The 18544-nt window shown below is 41.9% G+C and overlaps 1 protein-coding gene and 1 long non-coding RNA gene across 3 annotated transcripts in view; one reads left to right on the forward strand and one right to left on the reverse strand.

Moving 5' to 3' along the window:
- ARHGEF18 (Rho/Rac guanine nucleotide exchange factor 18) overlaps positions 1 to 18544 on the forward strand; it is a 328222-nt gene that overhangs the window by 140882 nt on the left and 168796 nt on the right. The window contains exon 6 of the mRNA XM_056570400.1: positions 542 to 599. Coding sequence (XP_056426375.1) covers positions 542 to 599 — 58 coding nt within the window. The remainder of the gene's footprint in view (positions 1 to 541; positions 600 to 18544) is intronic.
- The window catches only part of LOC130367731 (uncharacterized), a 126508-nt gene that overhangs the window by 54108 nt on the left and 53856 nt on the right, over positions 1 to 18544 (reverse strand). For both annotated transcript variants that reach the window (XR_008892148.1, XR_008892150.1), the window contains exon 2: positions 11816 to 11880. This is a non-coding gene — a long non-coding RNA (uncharacterized LOC130367731). The remainder of the gene's footprint in view (positions 1 to 11815; positions 11881 to 18544) is intronic.

Below are 18544 nucleotides of genomic sequence, written 5' to 3' on the forward strand. Positions count from 1 at the left end.
GTCTGCAGTGCGCATGTATAACCAATAAAGGATGTGACCTAGTGTCCCTCTGTGCCAGGCATGTGAGGTGAAACTACTATGAAAGTGGGAAAAAATAAATTCATTAAAATACTTGCCTGCACGGACCCCTCCCTATCTTCCTCAAGTTCTTCTAGGACAGGTGTGGATATAGTAGGAGATGAGCGGGGTCTGGGTGGGCATAGCGGTGCTCCTAGAGATACAGTCACACCCCAGAGCACCAAAGAGCTCATATGGGATATAAAACGCTTTTGTGGATGACAAAGGACATCCTCTTTTCAAGAACACCAGCAGTTTATTCTTGACAAAACTGGTGGTAGACTTCAATTATTTTTACATGCTCAATAATAATGTACATACTGTGTGATCTGACAGAGGTTTTCCCCTTCAGTTCAGATCTCTGGACATTTTCAGGGATTATTTATGGACATTTTACTTTTCAAAATGAGGTTTACTATTGCTAATATTAATTCAACAGAAATAATTCCATATTAAAATCTAATTTTGTATATTTCTTATATAGTAATCCAGCCAGCTCCCATGGAAGTCATCGAGAAGGACCACGTGGAACCAACACATGTGTATGTCAACAACAAATTTTATAATTTTTTTATTGTGTCATATTAATGTGATTTTGATACCCAAGTGATATTATTCTCATATAACATAGCAGGCCTATTTATACTTTACTAGTGTCCCTCACATGCAAGTTCCAAGGTTCACATTCACCATCAGTAGTCCTATAACAGCATTTGTTTTATTCCAGCACAGCTGCATCCATGTGTTTTATTTCTCTAATTTGGTCATGTGATCACCAATCTGACTCTCTATATCTTCCAGAGCCTAATGATTACAAAAAGATGTCAGACTCTGGCTTCCTGTGCACTACAGAATGACATCATCATAAAACCTTTCCTATTTTAGAATAAAAAGTGTAATTAAATTAAACATATTTGGTATTGTCACATGCATAATATAATAATAATAATTATTATTATTATAATAATGTCAAACCTCTGTCAGTCTATTCATAAGGCTGCATTCACACCACGTTTTTGCAATACAGTTCCCGTATCAGGTTTTTGATGAAAAACGGATTCCTCAAAACCGTACTAAACTGTATCAAAATGTGTGTACAAATTCTAGCCTGTAAACGGTTGAAAATCGTATACGGTTTGAAAAAATGATGTCCGGTTGCATCCGTTTTTTTAAGAAAGTTTTTAATTCTTTACTCCATTATGAATAAAGTTTCACTTGTTTGATTGAAATTCCAAGAAAAAAACTTTCGTCGTGCACTGCGCATGTGCAAAGTCAAAAACCATGTGGTGCAAACCGGATGGAACCGCAAGCACATACGGATCTCTATGGTTCCCATGTAAAAAAAAAATTAAAAATAAAAATGTATACAGTTTCAATACGGTTTTTCACCCAAATCAAAAACTGTGGTAGGCTACGGTTTTTGGTACGGGAAAAAATTTACAAAATCGTACAAGATGCAAAACGGACACAACCGGATGTATCGTTTGGCATACAGTTTTCAATGGAGAGTAAATGTATAATAAGGTTTTTAATATGGTTCCGTATGATTTTCAAATTGAAAACGTATACGGGAACTGTATTGCAAAAATGTGGTGTGAATGCACCCTAAGGGAACATGTCCAGTTTGAAGGTTTCGGCCCCTTAGGTGCCTCCAATAAAATCCTCTTCTATGCAGACGACATATTACTCTTTATTGATAATCCTAATAAAGAGATTGATAACATTATAGAAAAAGTAAAAAAAAAATTGAGAAAGTTTCAGGTTTTAAAATTAATTGGAAAACAATCTGGTCTACTCCCATGAGATAAAGAGCTGCAGCTTTCTAATAGAGAATTGAGAGTTCTTACTAAAGATGAACACCTGGAGTATTTGGGAGTGAAAATCTTCTCCCAGGTCTCGGATTATATTCATTTGAACCTAAGTCCTGCAATTAAAAACATTAAGAAGAGAATTGAGACGTGGCTGAAATTACCACTGTCAATGGCAGACAGTATCACCTTTAATAGAATGGTTATTCTCCCTGTGGGGCTCTATTATTTGACTGCAGCTCCAATTCATATTCATGATATGAATATGATTTAAAAAATAAATACAATTCTGAACAAACTTATCTGGGGCAGGAAACATGTAAGGAAAAAAATGTCATCTCTAACTCTCCCCAAAAGTAAAGGGGGTTTATCGGTTCCAAATTTTCAAAATTATTATTTGGCAGCACAGATGTGTCTTATTTCTGGCTCGGGGGGAGCACATAAAAGAAGGATTTGATAGATCCTTCAGCCCTAAATTAAGAAATATGATTGAACTGTTAGAAATACATGGTTTGGCACCAATATCGAACAAATCTTATTTAAGTAAGGCTTGGCAAAAATTTAAATGTTTATTGTAAATTTTTTTGCTGATGGGAAAATACTTACATATGAGCAAATGCATAGCAAAAATGATTTGGACACAGATTTTGATATATGATGCCTATGTAAAAATACAAATTAAAGAATTATTTATTATTAACACAAATAATATTATTGAAGAAATGAATGGCAGCAAACATAGAAGCGTATCAGAGTGGGAAAATATTTTAAAAAGCCCCTCTAATTATTTTTGCAGGGAAAAATCATCAACTAGTACAGTTTAAAATGAATCACCAATTATATTATTCACCTTAAAAAAAACTGTATAGAAGGGGTTTGCGGCAGCACTCTATGTGTCCTAGATGCGATCTCCTCAATGCGGATATATTGCATATGATATGGGGATGCTTGAATGTGGGAGTGCTATGGGAGGGTATTGCTGAAGAAAATCTAAACAAGAGTGAACTATAGAGTTACTATGGATCCCAAATTATGCATTCTAGGTTAAACCTCCATCTTACCACAGAAAAATAAGAAAATTATAGCCAAATCCTTTGGAAGATTATTGATTTTGAGCCATTGGTTTGCTAGAAATATTCCCCAGATTGGAGTGTGGGTGGCACTAATGGATTGAACACTATGAAATTTAAATTTAAATTAAAGGAAAAAGAATGAGAGAAGTGATACAGAAAAGAGGAGATGGATAGAGTGGTTTGGGAAAAAGTGTTTTTAATTTTAGAATACATTTTCTTTTCTCTTTTTTCCTGCACACGGAGGGGGAGGGGACTGGGATTGGGAGGGAGGGGGGCGATTGGTTAGTTTTTATTGTGAATAGCTATTATAGTACGAAACTTGTAATATTTGCCTTTTTTATCTGTCCTATATGTGTGCTTTTCTATCTCTTTTTTTGTATGTGACAAAAAAATCAATAAAAAAAATATAATAATAATAAATATAACGTTAATAATCCCTTATGGTGAACAGCGTAAAACATAAAAAAAAATTCAAAGTCTGAAACTGCTGTTTTTTGGTGACATCACATACCAGAAAAATGAAATAAAAAGTGAACAAAGTCAAATATATATATGTGTAAAAGTGATACCCACAAAAACTACAAATCATGACGCAAAAAATTAGACCTCATACAGCCCCATGTACGGAAAAATGAAAAAGTTAAAGGTGTCAGAATAAAAAGTAATACAATAATAGAAAAGTGTGTAACCATAGATATAATTTTATTCATATTGAGCCACAGAATAAGGAAAACATGTTAGCTTTACCATAAAGTGCACTGCATAAAAACTAAACACAAAAAATTGCTTTTTTTTTCTTTTCAATTTCCCCCAAAAATATATTGATTATTATTATGAATATTTCTTTGGTTGCGTCGTACATTTTAAAGGGGTACTACCATGGAAAACTTTTTTTTTTAAATCAACTGGTGCCAGAAAGTTAAACAGATTTGTAAATTACTTCTATTAAAAAATCTTTATCCTTCCAGTACTTTTTAGGGTCTGTATACTACAGAGGAAATGGTTTTCTTTTTGGAACACAGAGCTCTCTGCTGACATCTCTGTCCATTTTAGGAACTGTCCAGAGCAGCATATGTTTGCTATGGGGATTTTCTCCTACTCTGGTCAGTTCTTAAAATGGACAGAGATGTCAGCAAAAAGCACTGTGGTCATTATGTCAGCAGAGAGCTATGTATTCCAAAAAGAAAATAATTTCCTCTGTAGTATTCAGCAGCTAATAATTACTGAAAGGATAAAGATTTTTTAATAGAAGTAATTTACAAATCTGTTTAACTTTCTGGCACCAGTTGATTAAAAAAAAAGTTTTCCACGGGAGTACCCCTTTAAGGTAAAATGAAAGGTGTCATTACAAAATACAATCGATTGCGCAAAAAAACAAGCCCTTATATGGGTCTGTAGAGGAAAAAAATAAAAGAGTTATGGCTCTCAGAAGGTGAGGAGGAAAAAATGAAATTGGCATGGTCCTTAAAGTGATACCCCTAGACATAAAGGGAGGGGGCATGGTGGGGCACTACATATTTCAAATCTGAAACGTCTCACTTTATGTTGTGATAAATTCTGGATGCTTCAACCTATTCAAGTGATTCTGAGATATTTTTTGTGGCATATTAAACTTAATGTTAGTGGTAAATTATGGTTTACATTCAGCATTTTTCTTTGAAAAACTCCAAAATTACATAACATTTTGAAACATTTGCATTTTTCTGAATTTCAGATTCTCTACTTGTAGGAAAGACAGCCATGCCACATAAATTAGTTATTTATTCACATTTACAATACTATTTTATGTTGACATCATTTGTAAATGTCCCTTTAATCTCTCTGGACGTTATGGGGCTTAGAAGTTTGGCAGTAATTTTCCAGATTTTTGAAAACATTTCTGATATTTTTAGGGACCAGTTCAGTTCTGAAGTAGATTTGAGGGGCCTGTATATTTGAAACCCCTATAAATCCATATAATACCATTTTAAAAACTGAACCTCTGAATGTAATCAAAATGATATCCAGGAAGCTTATTTACCCATTTAAGAGTACCTCTCATGAAAAAACTTTCTAAATATTTAAGATAAATCCCTAATGAACAACTTTTCAATTGATTTTAATTAAAATATTTGCCTCTTTTCATGTTTATTTTAAATGTAAAAACTTCACCGCTTGGGGTCTCCCTAGTAGTCCTGGGCGCGAGCATTTCTAATGATTTCGGACTCAGGGCATGAGTCCAAAATCACTCTGCAGCCAGGACACGTACAAGCTCAGCGCTGCTCCTCGCCTGTCAATCACACAGGCAGGAGCGAACGCTGTGCTTGTATTCCTGCAGAGCACGCGCCTGACTAAGCCTGCCAGCCGTATCCTCAAGCTCCGTCCGCCGACAAGTAGAGCCTTCCCCGAGTCAGTGGAGCACTGCTCTTCTTCTACTAGACATTGGGTCTGCATTGATATATATATATATATATATATATATATAAAAATAAAAGTAAATTATTATACTATTGCAGCCCACCATGTTGAATAATAGTTTATGCAGGGACGGCAGCTCTGTCTTCCGATGTTCCTCCAATCTATATGGCACGTGCAAAGCTAAACGGAGGAGATGCCGAATCTGCCATCCCTGCCTTGTGCTGGGACTGTATGTGCGCTGCCGAAAGTGATCGCAGCATACAGGAAGAAGGGCGGTACTGAGCCATTGGCCGGCCTGCCGGGCCACACCCACTTCCTTCCCTCGCACAAGGAAGGTAATAGAGCTGCCGAAGATCAATGAATTAAGGTATCTTTAGGGGGTTTTGAAATAAAAAAAAGTAGAGGGATAGTTAGTTATTGTCAGGGACAGATTGGGAGGAGGATTAGGGAGAGTGTAGTTGATGATAGGTAATCTTTAAGTGTTTCACAGAAATGAAAGCAAAGTGAAATCGGAATAAAAAAATAAAACATTTTCTAGCACATATGCCATTTTGCCCCATTTTTTCTGTAAGGCCTCGTTCACATGGTAGAATTTCCAAGCTGAATCCGACAGAAAAATTCTTGTTTTCAACAGGATTCTGCTGCACCATGCACACGGTAGAATTACCACACCGGAAACATGAAAATTCAAATTCTGGCCCCCGCAGAAAGAATTGACCTCTTAATTTTTTTGCTGAATCTACTCACAAATGCATTGCCATGAAGATGCTACATTCTTGAGTAGTCCTAACCACTGATAAGTCTGCGCTTGCTGCGGATAGAATGTTCCGAAAAAATAGGTCATGTGAACACCTGAATAGGCATAGCACTGATCAATAATATTGTCGATCAACTTCCCTGGTCTTCCAGAAGGCAGACCAGAGGAAAAGATCTCAAAAGCCACCAGGAGGCAGGAAAGTGGACTTGATTATGCCGCGGGTGGTTCAATGAATCCCCCGAGGCCTGAAAATGCCGAAGATGCCAATACTGATCACGGCATCTGAAGGTAATCAATCATGTCTGCCATTACCGGCGGTTCTCTGTCTGATAGCAGCCAGGACCTGCCATGCATAAAGCAAGCGCTTCATGTACAGGACATAAATGTATATCCTTGTGCGTTAAATACCATCGAACCAGGATATACATTTACATCCATTGTCCTTAAGAGGTTAAAAATAGCAAGTAAAAATAAACAAGTAATTAAGTCCAGAACACAGTACTTGCAATGGCAAAGAATAATCAAGGTCAGTTCAAATCTGAGGTCATGGCAAGGAGCATGGAACCAACAGCATAGACTCTGTGTACAAGTTAGAGTTAGAGAACAGGCTGGGTTTTAAAGCCCACAGGAGCCAGGAATTCCCCTGCTGATGAGACACAGGTGTGGCTGGTTCTATGGGTCCCTCAGACATTTTCCATGCTCTACAGGTACAGATAACGAGGATTTTTTCTGGAATCCAGGATCTTCTGCACCATGTAATCTGCGTAGTCATCCACTTGGACCAGAGGTGAGGGGTAGCAGTACTGTTGGGGAACATGTTCTTAAGTTGGGAGATAGAGAATACTGGATGGACCTTTAGGAGTGCAGGCAAGGACAGTTTCACTGTCAATGATTGGGAAGCTTGGCAATGGCAAAGAAAACAACGGCTGAGAAAACAAGGGCCGAGCTTCTTGGAAGGGCTGAACGATGGAGATGTCTGGAAGAGAGGCAAAGTTTGTCAGCCACTTAATATTGAGGAGTGGATGAACGTCTGTGGCTAGCTTGTCTTTTTTGTTGTTGCTGCACACAGTGGATAGCTGGCTTGTTAGTGTATGAAGTAGTGCACATAGGTTTCGTTGAACTACGATACTTCAGGCACAGGTATCACAGAGATATCTCAGGCAGGTATAGCAAGGACAGTAGCCGTAATTTGTGTAGAACGGTGACATTCCATTAGAAGCATGCTTCTATCGATTGTAAGCAGATTCAGCTAATACTAATTGATTTTTCCAAGCATCTTGTAGATGGGAGTGGAAGCAACATATATATAGCTTAAGGGTTTGGTTGGTCCATTTCAGTTTGTCCATTTGCCTTGGGGTGATAAGTGGATAAAAGGCAACATGAGATATGCAGACTAAGGCGGAACTTAGTGCAAAAGTAGAAGGTGAAGTACAGTACAACACAATAGAACAAGGTACAAAAAATGTATGAATAAGTCTGACGTCTGTTGAGCGGAAAGGAAGAACTGTAGCAGGTATCCAGAATGAAGGGGAGCAGTGTATTTAGTTGCATAGTAAAATGTTTTAAGCTTCTTGGATGCTTGGTGTGCCATTGGGGAGCTCAAAACTGTGGAAAATAAACTGTTTTGTGTCAGTGCTATGATGGGAGCACATATGGAGGAGAACCCACAGCTGAACCACCTGCAAAAATTAGGGACCCCCATGTACTTTTGCAACATCTGTTAGTTTTTGGGTACAGGCAAGTCAGCGATGATTTGGATATTCTTTTTGTCCATCTGAATGATCCCTGGAGTACCCCTTTAAGCCTCTTGGGCATGGAGTTCACCAGAGCATCATAGATTTTCCAGGAGACCTCTTGGGTTATGTTCACACAGTGGAATGTCCGCATGGAAAATCTTTGTGTGGATATTCCACTTATAGTGGAGCGCAATGCCAGCATAGACGGCCTCATAGACGACAATGCCTTTCTTTGCAGAATCCACAGAAAGAATAGAAGAGTCTATTCGTTCTGCGGATGCCGGAATCTAAATTTGGTGCAGAAATTCTGCTGTTTGAACATCGCCGAAGAATCCAATTGAAAGCTAAATGTCCGAGCAGAATTCAGCGCGGAAATTCCATTGTGTGAACATGGACTTTCACTTCTCCATGACAACATCACAGAGATGGTGGTTGTTAGAGACCTTGCCCTCCCCCATCTTCTGTTTGAGGATGCCCCAGAGATACTTAACAGGGTTTAGGTCTTACAGATGTGTTTGGGGTCGTTATTCTGTTGGAATACTCCCTTGTGGCCCAGTCTCCAAAAGGAGGGGATCATACTCTGCTTCCGTATGTCACAGTACATGTTGGCATTCATGAATTGCAGCTCTCCAGTGCCAGGAGCACTCATGCAGGCCCAGACAATGACACTCCCACCACCATTCTTGACTGTTGCCAAGACACACTTCTCTTTGTTTGGTTGCTGCCAATTTGTCTTGCTGTTAGCAGACCACAGAACATATTCCAGGAATCGGTGGGAGCATTTTTGTACACCTTTATTTTGTGTTTTGCTAATCTGTAGGTGCACCAAATTTATTAAATGGTCATAGGGCATTTCATAAATTTTGTGCAGGTACACATTTCCTGAAAATTCACTTTTTCTCACACACATAAAAAAGCTAAGCCATTTTTGCGACTTTTTGGAGGTGTTTGTACAAAAAATTGCAACATTTTTATGTTATTGCACACTGTGTTGCAGTTCAATTTCAGGGTCTTAGTAATTGTCAATAAGTCCTCTCATTTATATCTGCTGTCTCTACTAAAGTCAGGACACTGATAAAGTCTATCCTAGTCTGCGTGGCTGAACTAAAGTCTATTACAATAACTACAAGTCCCAGCAAGCTGCAGGGCCCTTTCCGTGTTACTGGTCTACTCTCTGGGATTCTGGCCTAGCTGTGAAGATAATAACACCTGTCTTAACTCAGTAAAGCCTCTGTTAAACCATAAATGGTTGTGGACTCTCCTTTCACTACCTAGCCATTGGAATAGCCACTCTGGCATCACGAACACTAGGGGTTAACAACATCTTGCTCACGGGGTTAATACCATCTGGCCCCACCACCTACACCGCTACACCCCGTGGTACTGCCATACACCGAGGGTCACCACACCTGGCTAATGTCAGACATTGCCGATCAGGCAGATGCACGGCATTAACCCTTTATATGCTATAATCAAAGTTCTTTGCGGCGTCTAAAACAGGAAAAATCTATCTGCGGTAGCTAAGCTGATTGGGACACTCACGGCAAAATCGTAAGGGTCCCGAGCTGAGATGGCGGCGGGAGGGCCCTTACCTTCTTCCTCGCTGTCTGATTGGAGCTCCAATGCTCCAGGAACCCATGGCAGTTTAATGCATTGAGCCATGGCATTGGTTGCCAAGGCTATGTGCATCACACTGCCGACCAAGGCGGGACATCAGTGAGGCATGCGATTTGCTGACCGGCAGTGTGATGGGACCAGACCAGGAAGAAGAGGGTGGAAAGGAGCGAGGAGCGGCAGCAGGTGAGTCGTGTTTATTTTTTTCTTTTCTTGCAGCCAGGGATTTTTAATAATGCTGTCATGCCCTCTTCAATGTACATGAATGGAGGGGGCGTGGTGTGATGTCACGAGGGGGTGTTACACCATGACCACGGCCGCCGGAACCCAGTGTTCAGAACATAATATTCAGAATGCCAGGGTGCCCACTTGGAGATCGCGGGGGGTCCCTGTGGCCGGACCCTCGTGATCAGGCATCTTATCCCCTATAAGGGAATAGAATACCCCTCTAACATTGTTCTCCATGCAATATAAATAAAATGTTAACCTTACTCTGCAGGTCATACTATGATTATATTTTTATGGCTTATTACAGTTATACCATATATTATATAAACTATTTTTGTTTGTTTAAGAAAAAAAAAAAACATATTTGTGTGTCGCCATAACTTTATTTGCTGGATAAGTTGATTTTATTTTGTGGTACCATTTTGGGGAACCATGGGTACAAATAACATGAAAGTTTCAGTCTGCAGGTCGGTATAATTATGGTGATATCTAATTTATATATATTGTTTGAAATAGTTTACTACATTTCCACTTTAAAAAAAAAATTTTTGTAAAAAAAAAATTTTAAATTAAAGGTTTGTGCATTGCCGTATTCTGAGAGCCATAATATTTTTTTTTAATATTTTCACTGACAATTGTGTAAGGATTTTCTTGGCGAGATAAGTTAACTTTTTAAGTGGTACTATTTTTGGGTACATGTGACATGTGGTTAAATATTGTAGTGGTTATTGTAGCCTTGGTCACTACAGACATGGTGATACCAAATATATATATATATATATATATATATATATATATATATATATATATCATGTATTATATTTTTAAAGGGGTATTCCAGGAAAAAAACTTATTTTTATATATCAACTGGCTCCAGAAAGTTAAACAGATTTGTAAATTACTTCTATTAAATAAATATTAATCCTTTCAGTACTTATGAGCTTCTGAAGTTAAGGTTGTTCTTTTCTGTCTAAGTGCTCTCTGATGACACGTGTCTCGGGAACCGCCCAGTTTAGAAGCAAATCCCCATAGCAAACCTCTTCTAAACTGGGCGGTTCCCCAGACACGTGTCATCAGAGAGCACTTAGACAGGAAAGAACAACCTTTTTTTCAGAAGCTCATAAGTACTGGAAGGATTAAGATTTTTTAATAGAAGTAATTTACAAATCTGTTTAACTTTCTGGAGCCAGTTAATATATATATATATATATATATATATAAAAAAAAAGTTTTTTTCCTTTATAACCCCTTTAATGTTTTGCGGGATGAGTTGATGTTTTAAGTGTACTATTTTTGGGTACATGTGACGTGGTTGTTGTAGTGGTATAGACTTGGTCACTACGGACATGGTCAATACCAAATATATATATATATATATATATATATTTAAAAAAAAAAAAGACATATATGTGTATATATACATATATATAAGTATAATGTGGAAAGGGTGATTCTGTATTTTTACTTTTTTTTTTTTTCTCAATTTTTATTTTTTTTGCCCAACTAGGGGACTTGAGGATCTGTTGATCACACACATAATATACAACAGTACAGATCAATTGTATATTATATCTATCTGTGTTACACTGACAGGAGTAGTTGATCAGACTCTGCTTCAGGCAGAGCCTAGTTGACCTTTATAGCGGCAGCCCAGGCATGTCAATTTAGCAGAATGCTGTACAAGGTGTCAGCTGTATATTATATTCAGAGCTGCAGACATATGCAGATAGCTGATAGACAGATAAAACAAATGATGCCTGTCTCTTAGCTGATGGCTACAAAGTTAGAAAATCATGTTTTCCTTCTAAGCTCAAGAGTTGTAGAGGCAGTGCTGATTTTTAGCATGCACATCTCTTTCTTCCGCCACCCCTCTCTGCTCTGCATGATACTTGTATTGGTTTGGGCTTCTAACACTGAACCCTGCACATAAATCAGGCAGAGCAGGGAGGAGGCATGCATGCTTCAGCTCACCACAGTCTCTATGGCACTTCAGCTTGGAAGGAAAACATGATTTTATAATTAAATTCATACTTTTATTTACAAATAGATGTGCCGACACTGATCTTTATTACATGTATATACACCCATTGTGGTCACTTGTTTTGCTGTTTGCACTACCTGTATGTACATCGTCTGTTATCTTACCAACTGGTACCCTTGCTTTCTGAACATCCTCAGGCAGCACACAGAGGGTTAAATCATCCATGGACCTATTGAAGAAAACAGAATTAGTAGCAATACCACTTAATAAACAATTACTCACATCATTCTAAGTGCATAAAACATGGCAAGAACCTAAGCACACAGTTTTTTTTTATGTGAGTCCCTATTGGATCACTATAATCATATTTAGGTGTATTAATACATGGCTAAGTGGTAAACAGATGTCTCCTGTCCCTCCACCCTCAGATCTTTGTCTTCTTATGCCGGCTTGGTGGCAAACAGATGACTTCTGTCCGTCCACCTTTCCTCATATGTGAGTGCCAGATGCTATGTATGGTACAAACGTTTGGATAATGTCTCTACACTTGTTAGAATAATTCAGCTGTTATACCTGCAAGATCTCCAAGCCTTCTAGTATTCAAAAAGGTGCAGGTATGTCTTTACCTTTCTTATTGAGGGGTTTTCATCGCTCTTTTGCGCTGGTGCAGTGGCTTCCTGTTCCAGAGGGGAGGTGTTATCTTATGGGTATGATATCTCGGGCCAACATAATGTTCTATTGGCTTCTGCCTGCTCATGAGATCCTGTATGTTGCGGGATATCACTCTATGGAATGTCTTGCAATGTGTGAGATGTATGGCATGATGATCTACTAGCGTGTGCAGTGGAGCAGTGCTCGCCAAGTGCCAGATTTAAAGAGGTACTCCGCCACTAGACATCTTATGCACTATCCAAAGGATAGGGGATAAGATGTCTGACTGCAAAGGGTCTGGCCTTCCCGCGATCTCCGGCTCAGATCCCTGGCTGTTCTTGGTTTGAGGCGACCATGGTCGTCGCACCTCCCCCCCTCCATTAATGTCTATGGGAGGGGGCATGACAGTTGCGGTTGCCCTATTCTAATTGTTCCATTAAAAATAAAAATAAATGTAATCATGTGGAGAGAATCTCCATTATTAGTATCTTCTGACAGTATCTCACCTAATAAGTCTGGAATTGAAGTTTCCACAGATTCTTCCTCTGATTACAATAATAACAATGACATTTCTCTTCAAATCAAAGCTTCAAAGCTGATTAAAGCAGTGAAAGGCTCAGTAGAATCTCAAAAAGAGGCTTGTATTCCCAAAAACCAGCAGTTGTAATATTTTTCTGAAAAGAAGAGCAAGTGCCTGCAAATCCTTTAATACTAACGAAGATTTTATCTAAAGACTGAGAAAAGCCTGAGGAAAAACTGGACTTGGGATCTCTTTAAGATCCTTTACCACATTGACCTTGCTGTGGCAGAAAGCTGGGGAAACCTCAGTGGCTTAATAGCTATGAAAGCAGTGTTCCCTTTAAAGCAGTCTTCAGGTCTTAGAGAAGCCATGTACAGGAAGGCAGACTATTTGCTTAAGTCTTACTCCATGTCTTCATTGGGATTCAAATTTTCATTTTCTACCATACTGGTCACAGAGGCTCTATGCATATGGCTCATCCAATTTACAGCAATGGAAAAATTATTTGATCTCATGCTGACTTTGAACTTTTGCCCATTGACAAGAAATGATCAGTCTATAATGTTAATAGTAGGTTTATTTGAACATTGAGAGACAGAATAACAACAAAATAACTAAAGAAACACATTTCAAATAAGTTATGAATTCATTAGCATTTTACTCAAATACTTACTGAAATAAGTATTTGATCAGCCAGATTTCTGGCTCCCAAGTGTGTTTTACACAAGAAACGAGCTAGTATTAGGAACACTCTCTTAAAGCGAGAGCTCCTAAACTTAGCTTGTTACCTGTATAAAACACCACTGTCCACAAAAGTAATCAATCAGATTCCAGACCACCATGGCCAAGACCAAAGAGCTATCCAAGGATGTCAAGGACAAGATTGTAGACCTACACAAGGCTGGAATGGGCTACAGGACCATCATCAAGCAGCTTGGTGAGAAGTTTACAACAGTTGGTGCAAATATTCACAAATGCAAGAAATGCAAACTAACTGTCAGTCTCCCTTGATCTTGGACTCCCTTCAAGATCTCACCCTATGGAGTTATTATAATCATGTAAATGCTGAGGAATCAGCCAAGCACTACATGGGAGAATCTTGTACCATAGTCACCTAGAAAACTATTAGTAACACACTACACCATGAAGGACTGGAATCCTGCAGTGTCTGCCAGGTTCCCCTGCTCAAGAAAGCATATGTTATGGCCTCTGCCAATGAACATCTGAATGGTTCAGAGGAAAACTGGGTGAAAGTGTTTGTGGTCAAATGAGACCAAAATTAAAGAAAAACTGTCTGGCTGGTAGTGCGGGGGACGCTGATCAGTTTGATGCTTACCGTGCCCGGATCCACCATGCCATTTGGCCGTAATCTTCTATTTTTGTTATATGCTAATTAGATTCGAACTGGCACAGGCCGGGTTAACTGGTATTCTGACGTCAGCATTTCTGGCCGCATCGCTGCCCAGCTCATCAATATTCCTCCCCTCTGTTACGCCGAGCGCTCCGGGTCCCCGCTCCTCCCCGGAGCGCTCGCAACATCCTCGCAATCGCAGCGCCCCGGTCAGACCTGCTGACCGGGTGCGCTGCGATACCTCTTCCAGCCGGGATGCGATTCGCGATGCGGGTGGCGCCCGCTCGCGATGCGCACCCCGGCTCCCGTACCTGACTCGCTCTCCGTCGGTCCTGTCCCGGCGCGCGCGGCCCCGCTCCTTAGGGCGCGCGCGCGCCGGGTCTCTACGATTTAAAGGGCCACTGCGCCGCTGATTGGCGCAGTTGGTTTAATTAGTGTATTCACCTGTGCACTTCCCTATATAACCTCACTTCCCCTTTCCTTCCTTGCCGGATCTTGTTGCCATCGTGCCAGTGAAAGCGTTTCCCAGTGTGTTCCTAGCCTGTGTTCCAGACCTCCTGCCGTTGCCCCTGACTACGATCCTTGCTGCCTGCCCCGACCTTCTGCTACGTCCGACCTTGCTCTTGTCTACTCCCTTGTACCGCGCCTATCTTCAGCAGTCAGAGAGGTTGAGCCGTTGCTAGTGGATACGACCTGGTTACTACCGCCGCTGCAAGACCATCCCGCTTTGCGGCGGGCTCTGGTGAAAACCAGTAGCAGCTTAGAACCGGTCCACTAGCACGGTCCACGCCAATCCCTCTCTGGCACAGAGGATCCACCTCCTGCCAGCCGAATCGTGACAGTAGATCCGGCCATGGATCCCGCTGAAGTTCCACTGCCAGTTGTCGCCGACCTCACCACGGTGGTCGCCCAGCAGTCGCAACAGATAGCGCAACAAGGCCACCAGCTGTCTCAACTGACCGTGATGCTACAGCAGCTACTACCACAGCTCCAGCAATCATCTCCTCCGCCAGCTCCTGCACCTCCTCCGCAGCGAGTGGCCGCTTCCGGCCTACGACTATCCTTGCCGGATAAATTTGATGGGGACTCTAAGTTTTGCCGTGGCTTTCTTTCACAATGTTCCCTGCACTTGGAGATGATGTCGGACCAGTTTCCTACTGAAAGGTCTAAGGTGGCTTTCGTAGTCAGCCTTCTGTCTGGAAAAGCTCTGTCATGGGCCACACCGCTCTGGGACCGCAATGACCCCATCACTGCCTCTGTACACTCCTTCTTCACGGAGATTCGAAGTGTCTTTGAGGAACCTGCCCGAGCCTCTTCTGCTGAGACTGCCCTGCTGAACCTGGTCCAGGGTAATTCTTCCGTTGGCGAGTACGCCATCCAATTCCGTACTCTTGCTTCCGAATTATCTTGGAATAATGAGGCCCTCTGCGCGACCTTTAAAAAAGGCCTATCCAGCAACATTAAAGATGTTCTGGCCGCACGAGAAATTCCTGCTAACCTGCATGAACTTATTCATCTAGCCACTCGCATTGACATGCGTTTTTCCGAAAGGCGTCAGGAGCTCCGCCAGGATATGGACTTTGTTCGTACGAGGCGTTTTTTCTCCCCGGCTCCTCTCTCCTCTGGTCCTCTGCAATCCGTTCCTGTGCCTCCCGCCGTGGAGGCTATGCAAGTTGACCGGTCTCGCTTGACACCTCAAGAGAGGACACGACGCCGCATGGAGAATCTGTGCCTGTACTGTGCCGGTACCGAACACTTCCTGAAGGATTGTCCTATCCGTCCTCCCCGCCTGGAAAGACGTACGCTGACTCCGCACAAAGGGGAGACAGTTCTTGATGTCTACTCTGCTTCTCCACGCCTTACTGTGCCTGTGCGGATATCTTCCTCCATCTTCTCCTTCTCTACTATGGCCTTCTTGGACTCCGGATCTGCAGGAAATTTTATTTTGGCCTCTCTCATCAACAGGTTCAACATCCCGGTGACCAGTCTCGCCAGACCCCTCTACATCAATTGTGTTAACAATCAAAGATTGGACTGTACCGTGCGTTACCGCACGGAACCCCTCCTAATGTGCATCGGACCTCATCACGAAAAAATTTAGTTTTTGGTCCTCTCCAATTGCACTTCCGAAATTCTCCTTGGATTACCGTGGCTTCAACGCCATTCCCCAACCCTTGATTGGTCCACAGGAGAAATCAAGAGCTGGGGTACTTCTTGTTTCAAGGACTGTCTTAAACCGGTTCCCAGTACTCCCTGCCGTGACCCTGTGGTTCCCCCTGTAACCGGTCTCCCTAAGGCTTATATGGACTATGCTGACGTATTTTGCAAAAAGCAAGCTGAGACTTTACCTCCTCACAGGCCTTATGACTGTCCTATTGACCTCCTCCCGGGCACTACTCCACCCCGGGGCAGAATTTATCCTCTGTCCGCTCCAGAGACTCTTGCTATGTCTGAATACATCCAGGAAAATTTAAAAAAGGGGTTTATCCGCAAATCCTCCTCTCCTGCCGGAGCTGGATTTTTTTTTGTGTCCAAAAAAGATGGCTCCCTGCGTCCTTGCATTGATTACCGCGGACTTAATAAAATCACGGTAAAGAACCGCTACCCTCTACCTCTTATCTCAGAACTCTTTGATCGCCTTCAAGGTGCCCACATCTTTACCAAACTGGACTTAAGAGGTGCTTATAATCTCATCCGCATCAGGGAGGGGGACGAATGGAAGACTGCATTTAACACCAGAGATGGACACTTTGAGTATCTGGTCATGCCCTTTGGCCTGTGCAACGCCCCTGCCGTCTTCCAAGACTTTGTTAATGAAATTTTTCGTGATCTCTTATATTCCTGTGTTGTTGTGTATCTGGACGATATTCTGATTTTTTCTGCCAACTTAGAAGAACACCGCCAGCATGTCCGCATGGTTCTTCAGAGACTTCGAGACAATCAACTTTATGCCAAAATGGAGAAATGTCTGTTTGAATGTCAATCTCTTCCTTTCCTAGGATACTTGGTCTCTGGCCAGGGATTACAAATGGACCCGGATAAACTCTCTGCCGTCTTGGATTGGCCACGCCCCTCCGGACTCCGTGCTATCCAACGTTTTTTGGGGTTCGCCAATTATTACAGACAATTTATTCCACACTTTTCCACCATTGTAGCTCCTATCGTGGCTTTAACCAAGAAAAATGCCAATCCCAAGTCCTGGTCTCCCCAAGCGGAAGACGCATTTAAACGGCTCAAGTCTGCCTTTTCTTCTGCTCCCGTGCTCTCCAGACCTGACCCATCTAAACCCTTCCTATTGGAGGTAGATGCCTCCTCAGTGGGAGCTGGAGCGGTCCTTCTACAAAAAAATTCTTCCGGGCATGCTGTTATTTGTGGGTTTTTTTCTAGGACCTTCTCTCCGGCGGAGAGAAACTACTCCATCGGGGATCGAGAACTACTGGCCATTAATTTGGCACTTGAGGAATGGAGACATCTGCTGGAGGGATCAAAATTTCCAGTTATCATTTACACCGATCACAAGAATCTCTCCTATCTCCAGTCTGCCCAACGGCTGAACCCTCGCCAGGCCAGGTGGTCGTTGTTCTTTGCCCGTTTTAACTTTGAAATTCATTTTCGCCCTGCCGACAAGAACATTAGGGCCGATGCCCTCTCTCGTTCCTCGGATGCCTCGGAAGCAGAGGTCTCTCCGCAACACATCATTCCTCCTGACTGTCTGATCTCCACTTCCCCAGCCTCCATCAGGCAAACTCCTCCAGGGAAGACCTTCGTTTCTCCACGCCAACGTCTCGGGATTCTCAGATGGGGTCACTCCTCCCACCTCGCAGGCCATGGGGGCATCAAAAAGTCCCTGCAACTCATCTCTCGTTTCTATTGGTGGCCGACTCTGGAGACGGATGTTGTTGATTTTGTGCGGGCCTGTACTGTCTGTGCCCGGGATAAGACTCCTCGCCAGAAGCCTGCTGGTCTCCTTCATCCTCTGCCTGTCCCCGAACAGCCTTGGTCACTGATTGGTATGGACTTTATTACTGACCTACCCCCATCCCGTGGCAACACTGTTGTTTGGGTGGTCGTTGATTGATTTTCCAAGATGGCACATTTTATTCCTCTTCCTGGTCTTCCTTCAGCGCCTCAGTTGGCAAAACAATTTTTTGTACACATTTTTCGTCTTCACGGCTTGCCCACGCAGATCGTCTCGGATAGAGGCGTCCAATTCGTGTCTAAATTCTGGAGGGCCCTCTGTAAACAGCTCAAGATTAAATTAAACTTCTCTTCTTCTTATCATCCCCAATCCAATGGGCAAGTAGAAAGAATTAACCAGGTCCTGGGTGACTATTTACGGCATTTTGTTTCCTCCCGCCAGGATGACTGGGC

The sequence above is a fragment of the Hyla sarda genome, chromosome 1, assembly GCF_029499605.1.
Source record: "Hyla sarda isolate aHylSar1 chromosome 1, aHylSar1.hap1, whole genome shotgun sequence".
NCBI classification, from domain to species: Eukaryota; Metazoa; Chordata; class Amphibia; order Anura; family Hylidae; genus Hyla; species Hyla sarda.